This window comes from Elgaria multicarinata, chromosome 2 (genome assembly GCF_023053635.1).
Source record: "Elgaria multicarinata webbii isolate HBS135686 ecotype San Diego chromosome 2, rElgMul1.1.pri, whole genome shotgun sequence".
NCBI lineage: Eukaryota > Metazoa > Chordata > Lepidosauria > Squamata > Anguidae > Elgaria > Elgaria multicarinata.
The window spans coordinates 155,547,169-155,556,590 of NC_086172.1; the positions used below are offsets into that span (position 1 = coordinate 155,547,169).

General features: G+C 43.1%; 1 protein-coding gene across 2 annotated transcripts in view; it reads right to left on the reverse strand.

Annotated features, from left to right (window-relative positions):
• EML5 (EMAP like 5) overlaps positions 1 to 8,869 on the reverse strand; it is a 129,826-nt gene extending 120,957 nt beyond the window's left edge. For both annotated transcript variants that reach the window (XM_063117954.1, XM_063117953.1), the window contains exon 1: positions 8,590 to 8,869. In XM_063117954.1, the coding sequence (XP_062974024.1) occupies positions 8,590 to 8,786 (197 nt within the window). In that variant the 5' untranslated portion in view covers positions 8,787 to 8,869. The remainder of the gene's footprint in view (positions 1 to 8,589) is intronic.
• Between the last annotated feature and the right edge of the window lie 553 nt (positions 8,870 to 9,422).

Below are 9,422 nucleotides of genomic sequence, written 5' to 3' on the forward strand. Positions count from 1 at the left end.
ATTTCGCCCTCCGATAACGATGGCGCCGGCATTGGAGTAATCGTCGATATCGAAGGAGGTACGGCGATGGTAGCCATCTCCATCATTGAAGGAGGGGTCGGTGCATCTGTCGATGGTGCGGCTGTCGATGGCCGATTTTTATGGTGGTCGTGGCTTTTGGCCGATTTGGCCTTCTTGTGCTTCACAACCTCCGCGGACTTCGGAGTATATGCCTTTTTTGTTAGCTTTTTTGCTACTGAGGCAGTTAGGGATCGCCCTGGCATTGCAGGGTTACCTGGCGGGGTCTGTCGGCCTGAATCGTTGGTGGCTTGACAGAAACTGGACGCGCTATTGGCTGTTGTTGAGTAGCCATTGCAGGTTTATCGACCGATGCCAGCGCTCTTTCCCACAGCTCTGCCAGCAATTTATCTGCTCTATGCCGCCTTGTGAGCTTTGAAAAGGCTTGGCAATGGGTACAGGCGTCCACCTTGTGACCCTCCCCTAGGCAGATTACACAAAATTTGTGGCCGTCTGATGGGGGCAGCTTCGTCCCACAGCGGGCACACTTTTTAAATGGGGCCTTGGGGCCCATACGGACCAGAATTATAGTTAAAGAGGATGAGAATGAGGTAAAGAGAAAGTAAAGATTTTTTTTAAAAAAAAAAATTTAGGAGGAAAGATAGAAACGACGAAGAATAGATGAAAAGGTGAGGAAAAATATATATACAAACAAGAAAAAGGTAAGTCTTAGCTATCGTTTTTTAAGAGCATTGTTCCCGACAAGGCTGTCTGCAAGACGGTCGAAGAAGAACTGGGGATTCTGGGCGGGAACCCTCCTGCACATGTGCAGTAGAGAGGGGAGGGTTTCCCGCCCAAAATGCCTTTCAGCTATAGAAAATTCCTGAAGCGGGGCTTTGCGCAGGCGCCAAGCCCATATGTGTGACTGCACAGATGACCACGAAGAAGAATAACAATAATCTGTTCCTTAGCAGGTCTAAAAATTAGGTAAATACGACCTCAGATGAACAACAACACATGACATATTACACCGTGTCATGATTTATTTAACAGAAATAAAGCCAAAATGGAGAAGCCATGTGTGAAAAAGTAAGTACACCCTTACTGCTTCCATAGGAATTAAGATGCTAAGTAGCAGACAGGTGCTGCTAATCAAATGCCCGTGATTAATTGATCATCAGCAAGTATGACCACCTCTATAAAAGCCGAAGTTTTTTCAGTTTGCTGGTCTGGAGCATCCAGGTGTGTGTTAACACAATGCCAAGGAGGAAAGACATCAGCAATGATCTTAGAGAAGCAATTGCTGCTGCCCATCAATCTGGGAAGGGTTATAAGGCCATTTCCAAACAATTTAAAGTCCATCATTCTACAGTGAGAAAGATGATTCAAAAGTGGAAAACATTCAAGATTGTTGCCAATCTTCCCAGGAGAGGACGTCCCAGCAAAATCACCCCAAGGGCAGACCGTGCAATGCTCAGAGAAATTGCAAAAAACCCAAGAGTTACATCTCAGACTCTACAGGCCTCAGTGAGCATGTTAAATGTTAAAGTTCATGACAGTACAATTAGAAAAAGCCTGAACAAGTATGGTTTGTTTGGAAGGGTTGTCAGATGAAAGCTTTTTCTCTCTAAAAAGAACGTGGCAGCACGGCTTAGGTTTGCAAAGTTGCATCTGAACAAACCACAAGACTTCTGGAACAATGTCCTTTGGACAGACGAGACCAAAGTGGAGATGTTTGGTCATAATGCACAGCGCCACGTTTGGCGAAAACCAAACACAGCATATCAGCACAAACACCTCATACCAACTGTCAAGCACGGTGGTGGAGGGATGATGATTTGGGCTTGTTTTGCAGCCACAGGACCTGGGAACCTTGCAGTCATTGAGTCGACCATGAACTCCTCTGTATACCAAAGTATTCTATAGTCAAATGTGAGGCCATCTGTCCAACAGCTAAAGCTTGGACGAAACTGGGTCATGCAACAGGACAATGATCCCAAGCACACCAGCAAATCTACAACAGAATGGCTGAAAAAGAAAAGAATCAAGGTGTTGCAATGGACCAATCAAAGTCCAGACCTCAACCCAACTGAAATGCTGTGGCGGGGCCTTAAGAGAGCTGTGCATAAAGAAATGCCCTCAAACCTCAATGAACTGAAGCAACGTTGTAAAGAAGAGTGGGCCAAAATTCCTCCACAACGATGTGAGAGACTGATAAAGTCATACAGAAAACGATTACTTCAAGTTATTGCTGCTAAAGGTGGTTCTACAAGCTATTGAATCATAAGGTGTACTTACTTTTTCACACATGGCTTCTCCATTTTAGCTTTATTTCTGTTAAATAAATAATGACACGGTGTAATATGTCTTGTGTTGTTGTTCATCTGAGGTTGTATTTACCTAATTTTTAGACCTGCTAAGGAACAGATGATTGTTATTATGTCCTGATATGTAAAATCATACAATTCCAAGAGGGTGTACTTTCTTTTTCACACGACTGTACCCCAAATCTGCTACGGAGTATCCCTCAATTGTCCAAAGCAGATGTGGGGATGTGTAGGAGTGCATGGTGGAGATGGAAACTGTTCTGCCAATGGTTTTTGATACACAATGGAGGAAAAGACATTTATTTTTAGTGACAGCATTTAGAAAATAGAATTTCTAACTCATGCCATTATATACATCAGATAGTTACACTAGCTTTCCACAACCATAAAGATACCCCAGAGTCAACTATATCTATTTTTTTTTTACTTGTGATTTTTATTTTAATGTTAATATTTCTTCTGCACCAGCAGTAATGATTTTTGTTAACTTTAGCAATGGGGCTGTAATGTCTGTTGCATTTAGCAATTATCAGCCCGATGAATATGTTACGGAATAGCATTTTTCTTATATGGATATCAAGAGATTATGCATTGGATCCAAACTTGGTCATACTTTGAGTAAACCCATTGAAAACAATGGGACTTAAGTCATTCATGACTGCCGGGGGGGCATCCTGGCAGTTGTACAACTTTTTCTGTCTAAACATGCATAGAATTGCACCCTTGGTAACTAAGTCTGGATCCAACCCATAGTACTAAAAATGTGGCTTCATTTAAAGTAAGACAAAATTCTGCTTACTATAAATTAAATTAATTATATTAATTAATTGGTCCAGTTATTTAGCTAAATGTAAAGCATGAGTGTCACATTACCTTAAGACCATAAGAAGTGCCATGCTGGATCAGACCAAGGGTCCATCTAGTCTAGCACTCTGTTCATACAGTGGCCAACCAGCCATCAGCCAGGGATGAACAAGCAGGACATGGTGCAACAGCACCCTCCCACCCATGTTCCCCAGCAACTGGTGTACACAGGGTTATTGCCTTAAGTACTGGAGATAGCACACAACCATCAGGGCTAGTAGCCATTGCCTCCAGGAATTTATCCAACCCCCTTTTGAAGCCATCCAGATGGGTGGCCATCTTGTGGTAGTGAGTTCTATATTTTAACTATGTGCTGTGTGAAGAAGTACTTCCTTTTATTTGTAATGTATCTCCCACCAATCAGTTTCATCGGATGACCCCAGATTCTAGTATTTTGAGAGAGGGAGAAAAATGTCTCCCTGTTCACATTCTCTATACCATGCATAGTTTTTTACACCTCTATCATGTCTCCCCTTAGTCTCCTTTTTTCCAAGCTAAACAATCCCAGTTGATGCAACCTTCCTTCATAGGGGAGATGCTCCAGCCCCTTAATCATTTTAGTTGCCCTTTTCTGCACTTTTTCCAGCTCTATAATATCCTTTTTAGGTGTGTTGAACTGTACACAGTATTCTAAGTGTGGTCGCACCATAGATTTGTATAAGAGCAGTACGATACTGGCCATTTTATTCTCAATTCCTTTTCTTATAATGCCTAACATGGAGTTTGCCTTCTTTACAGCGGCCGCACACTGGGTGGACATTTTCATCGATCTGTCCATCACAATCCCAAGATCTCTTTCTTGTTCGGTCACTGCCAGCTCAGATCCCACTAGGTTATACTTGAAGTTGGGTTTTTTGGCCCCAATGTGCATCACCTTATACTTGCTTACACTGAGCCGCATTCTACCAGCTTGGAGAGATCCCTTTGGAGCTCTTCACAATCCCTTTGTGTTTTAACAACCTTAAATAATTTGGTGTCGTCAGCAAACTTGGCCACTTCATTGCTCGCTCCTAATTCCAGATCATTTATGAACAAGTTGAAAAGAATTGGTCTCAATACCAATCCCTGTGGGACCCCACTATTTACTTCCCTCCATCAGGAGAATTGACCATTTATTCCTACTCTCTGCTTTCTGTTCTTTAACCAGTTACTGATCCATCAGAGGACCTCTCCTCTTATTCCATGTCTACTAAGTTTATTCAGGAGCCTTTGGTGGGGGACTTTATCAAAAGCCTTTTGGAAATTCAAGTAAACAATGTCCACTGGATCACCCCTGTCTACATGTTTGTTGACACTCTCAAAGAATTCTAGACTTGCCTTTGCGGAAGCCACATTGATTGTTCTTCAGCAGGACCTGCCCTTCTATATGCTTACTAATTTTGTCTTTAATAATGCTTTCAACCAATTTACCTAGAACAGATGTCAAACTGACCAGCCTGTAATTTCCCAGATCACCCCTGGATCCCTTTTTGAAAATTGGTGTTACGTTGGCCATCTTCCAGTCCTCTAGTACAGAGGCTGAACTTAGGGACATGTTGCATATTTTTGTGAGGGGGTCCGCAATTTCATATTTGAGTTCTTTGAGAACTCTAGGATGGATGCCATCTGGGCCTGGTGAATTATTTGCTTTCAATTTGTCAATAATGTTGAGAACTTCATCTTTTGCATTCGAGCCCTTTCCAGTCTTTTGAATCTGACACAATGATACTAAGCACATTATATATAATAAAAGTTATTAAAATCAGTGGGACAGAGTTCAGAGTAAATATCTTTGGAATTAAGATATAGTAGGAAAGCAATCAACTATGAGGTAACATCATTTCAATAGGAAATACGCTGCCGCAGAGCTCTGTTTTCAGCAACAAGGGGGTGAGTCATAACTCAGTAGTGCAGCACATGTTTTACATGCACAAGGTCCCAGGTTCAATCCCAGCCTTTCCACAAAGGGCTGGGAAATTCCTCTAAAATCCTGAAAAGCTGCTGCCAGTCAGTGTAGACTGTCTTGAGCTACATGGATCTATGGACTGAGGAAGGCTGGGTTGACTCCCTCTCTGATGTCCTTCCACTGGCATATAAACTGGTCTTCTGCTGAAGAGGTTTTTAATTGGTGCTCTTTATTTCTTTTATTATTGTGTTTTTGCATTTTTAATTTATTTGCTTTTATGTTGTGTTATAATTAAGATTTTGTTTTAAATCTGGATTGTAGTTAGTTGCCATTATTTAGCAGAAAAGCAGGATCTAAATTAAATAAATAAATTTTCTGACTCTGCATAAGGCAGCTTCCTATGATTCTAAATAAAGGAGGAAACGTAACTGAAGAAATCATTTTTCTTTAAGCATAAACTTCAGCTTTACTGCAATAAGGCAAAATGAATTAAGAAAATACTTTTTAAAGTATTTAAGGTCTGAGAAAGATGTAGGAAAGTAATATCTTGTCTTAAAAAAACAAATACAGGTACTATAGATTTATATTTATATTTTTGAAAATAGTTACCCCAAAGCCTCATTATGCTTTAATAAATGTGCACTTGCTAACTAACAAAAAATTCCAGAGAGCCAGAAGATCCAAGGAATGTTTCTACTAGAAACTAGTACCTTTCCCCCAACTATGGTCCATAGTTTTCTACATAAATAGAAATGATGTGTTCTGTTTTCTTTTCATTACAAATATCAGAAAGAATTCTGGGCTGAATATACTGGTCTCATGACCCTTCAAGCTAATCCCTGACAAGTAACAATCTGTAATGGCTACACAAAATAATATAGAGTCAGGTACGAAATAATGTAGACAAAATAATTTAGAGATTAGTTGTTTTGTGGTTACCCAAAATAATGCTTGTTTTCAGCAGCTGTTTCAAAATATTGAAATATTAGTGATACAAGAGATGTATTAGGATTTTACCTCTTTGAACACTCCTGTTAAACAGAAACTTCCACCTGAACACACTACCTTCTCTAAGCTTCTCGGCACAAATAAAAGGTCAACATATCATACTAACTATACAGAGACAATTATTATCATGTGCCAAGAACTTGAAATCAAAATTCCATGTCATGAAAAACAATTCTGGAAAACTCACTGCAACAAAGCTGTGACCATAGAGCCTGCTGAACCCCAGGAATCAGTGGCAGCCACATCAACCCTCTTGCCTACCTCCATGATCTATGCCTTAGCCCTGGATAAGTGGCTGGACAGCTCTCCTGATGGACTGGATCCCTGACCTGCTCTTTCTTTTCCAATTGGACAGCCTACTCTTGGCTTTGGACTCAACCAACATAATTTGCTGCCACTTCTGCAGCAAGGTTTATGTGTGCTTCAATTAATTGACTGCAGCGAGACTAAAATCTGATCCACTGAGCAAGACAATTTGGTTGTTCGACAGAATGTGTTTGCTTCTGCTGGGAATAAGCAAGGAGCTCTCAAACCCCACCCTGAGAACACTAGAAAGCTTTCTGAGCCCTTAGCTTCTGAAATTTCACCAGACATTGCCCATACAACCTTGCAGCCATATTGAGTTAGAAAGCTGCTTTACTTTTTAAATGAAATTGAAATTTTCTGGATGCTAAAATCTTTGTGTTTTTCCAACACCTGCACAAAATCATGGAGTACACACAATTGTTATCGCATCAACAGAAGGTGGTAGCTATCTGGTTTACCCCCATCTTATCAATCACTGACTACCCTCTTGATGCATCTATGAATAATAAGGAGTTAGTGGTAACCTCCCATGAAAATATGCTTTTGGTTGCAAGCAATTGGGACAAAAAAACAAGCAAACACAACAAAGCCAAAATATCCACTACAGACTAAAGATGCATGGCTAAAACAGACTTTCCACTTTTACTAATATTAAACTCTGGAGAGTATCCAATGTTAGTCCTGCACAGAGTAGTCCCATTGAAATGAATGAGACATGTTAGTCATAACTAAAGTCTGTTTCATTTCAATGGGTTTACTCTGTGTAGGACTAATATTGGATACTAACCAATATCTCCCAGAAAGCCCATGCAGATTCTTCTAACAACATTTCTTTTGAGTTTTAAATAAGAATTGTTCAAGTCACCAGACGTTTAACATTTAATGGGAAGACATGAGACTACCAGAAATGCAACAGAAAGCAATGCTGTGTATGTAAAACATCATCAGCTATCAATAATCCAAAAGCCAAGGGACAATATATATTCAGTTTCACCAGTTGTAACCCATAAGCCTAAACAGATTCCCAAATCAATGTTCTGAATGTCCCCTTCTAAGACTTTGACAATTCTGTGCTAACTATGACAACTAGACATGTGTAAAATTGTGATTACATGGGAACATATACTATAGCAGTAAGCACACAAATAAAGAAATGTATCAATATTTTTGTGAATTTACTGATTGAACAAATGAAAGGAATTCAGGAAAATATATTACCTGAAGCTCAGACAAGAATATTGTACTGCAGAACCAGCATAAACCAGGGAGTGTTTGTAATAGATGAAGTGGGGGTGGGGGGACTAGACAAATATTACCAGAATTCACACTTTGTGAGAATGTATGATGGGAAATATGTACATGTCAGAATACAAGTCCATATTTTAGAGAGAAGATAAACACTGTCCCTCCACCTGACCAAGCAGATGTTTACAATGCTTCAGAAATATGTTTAAGCTTGCACTTTGGAAAATCCCAAAGGGGAGGCAATTTCATAAAGTGGGGGAGGCAGCAGTCTCTCTGTGCCTTTAGCTGTGTGAAACTGGCAGGAGGATAGTATTGTTAAGAGGGCGCCCTCAGTTGATCTCAGCAATTGCAACATTACAGAGCACTGATAACAGATGTGTTTGCAAGAGGGAATGGGAGTGAGGCTGGCATATGAATCCAAGTCAATGGATGCAGTCTGTATTTATATGGCTTGTTTGTTTGTTTGTTTTAATTCCAGGATATATATACCTTAGGCATCTGTGAAATACATTTGAGTCCAAACTTTTATCTTATCCCCCAAAGCAGGAGGAAATAACCTACTGCCTGGTATCAACTGTCCTTGACAAATGGAGTGAAGATTATTTCCTGGGCATTATTTCGCTGGATCAAGGAAAGAGCGTGGAACTGTAGTGAATGGGAAACAAGTGCTAGTACATGGGATGAATAAATAAAAAGTCCCCTGGAATGGGGCTGGGAGAGAGAAAATATCGAATAATAACAGCGTTTCTCAGGACTGGGATCAAACGAGGACCCTGATGCCCTAAGGAGGGCGCCTGCCTGTCGTTGCTGTTTTCACAAGGCGGAGAGGAAAGACAGCGGCTATCTGAGGCGATCGAGCGCGTTGTCCTGCCATCAGGATTCCTGCAGAGGCGGCGTTTAAAGGGGGCTTGGGGTGGAAACGAGGAAGAAGGGAAGAGGCTTCCCGGGCGTCCCTACCTGATGATGTCGTCCTGATGCCCCAGGTAGAATTTCTGCCGGTGCTCCCGGGGGCTATAGACTACCCCGACCCCCGCCACGAAATACACGATCTCCTTGGCGGCCGTGTAGTAAAGGTTGTTGCGGCACTGGTGACCCCGGTAGCCATAAACCCACTCCAGCCTCAGGTGGCAGTTCGGGGGGCTCCGGTCGGCCATGGCCCGCCTTTCCCTTCCCGCCCGGAGATCGGGTCCTTCCCGCCGGAGCCCCAGAGGGAGGGAGGGAGAGAGGAAGGAGGGGGTCGGGGTCGTTCGCCTCCACGCCCCGGGATTGGTGTCTCCCCCCGCCTAATCCAGAGCCACCGACATGGAACCGTCTGACAGCCGCCGCCGCCGCCTATCGGTCCTCCTCACAGAAAGCGTCGCGGACCGCGCTGGGCTCGCCTCCCCCTGGCAGCGCTGCTGCTGCTGCCGCTGTTACTGCTAGACATGGCTGCGCGGCGGCACGGCCCCGGCTCCTCGGCTACCATCCATTCGCTGGGCCCCGCGGCGGCGGCGGCGGCGGCGGCGGCTGGGCAGAAACTCTAGCCCAAGCCAGGCAAAAATCCCTGCCCTTCCTCGCCTCAGCAGCTCGACGCTCCGCGCTTCTAGTGCTGCCTCCTCCTCGGTCGGCTCCTGTCGCGACGTCAGTCCGTCCCCGTCTCCCCACTTTTCTCTCTCTCTCTCTCTCTCTCTCTTCTTTGCTCTGCGGCTGCGCAGTCTGTCTCCCTTCGTCTTCTCGGCGGCTCGCGCTCTCTTCTTCCGCGTCGTCACCGTCTCCTCAAGGCGCTCTTTCCAGCAGCTGGAGGTGCCCCT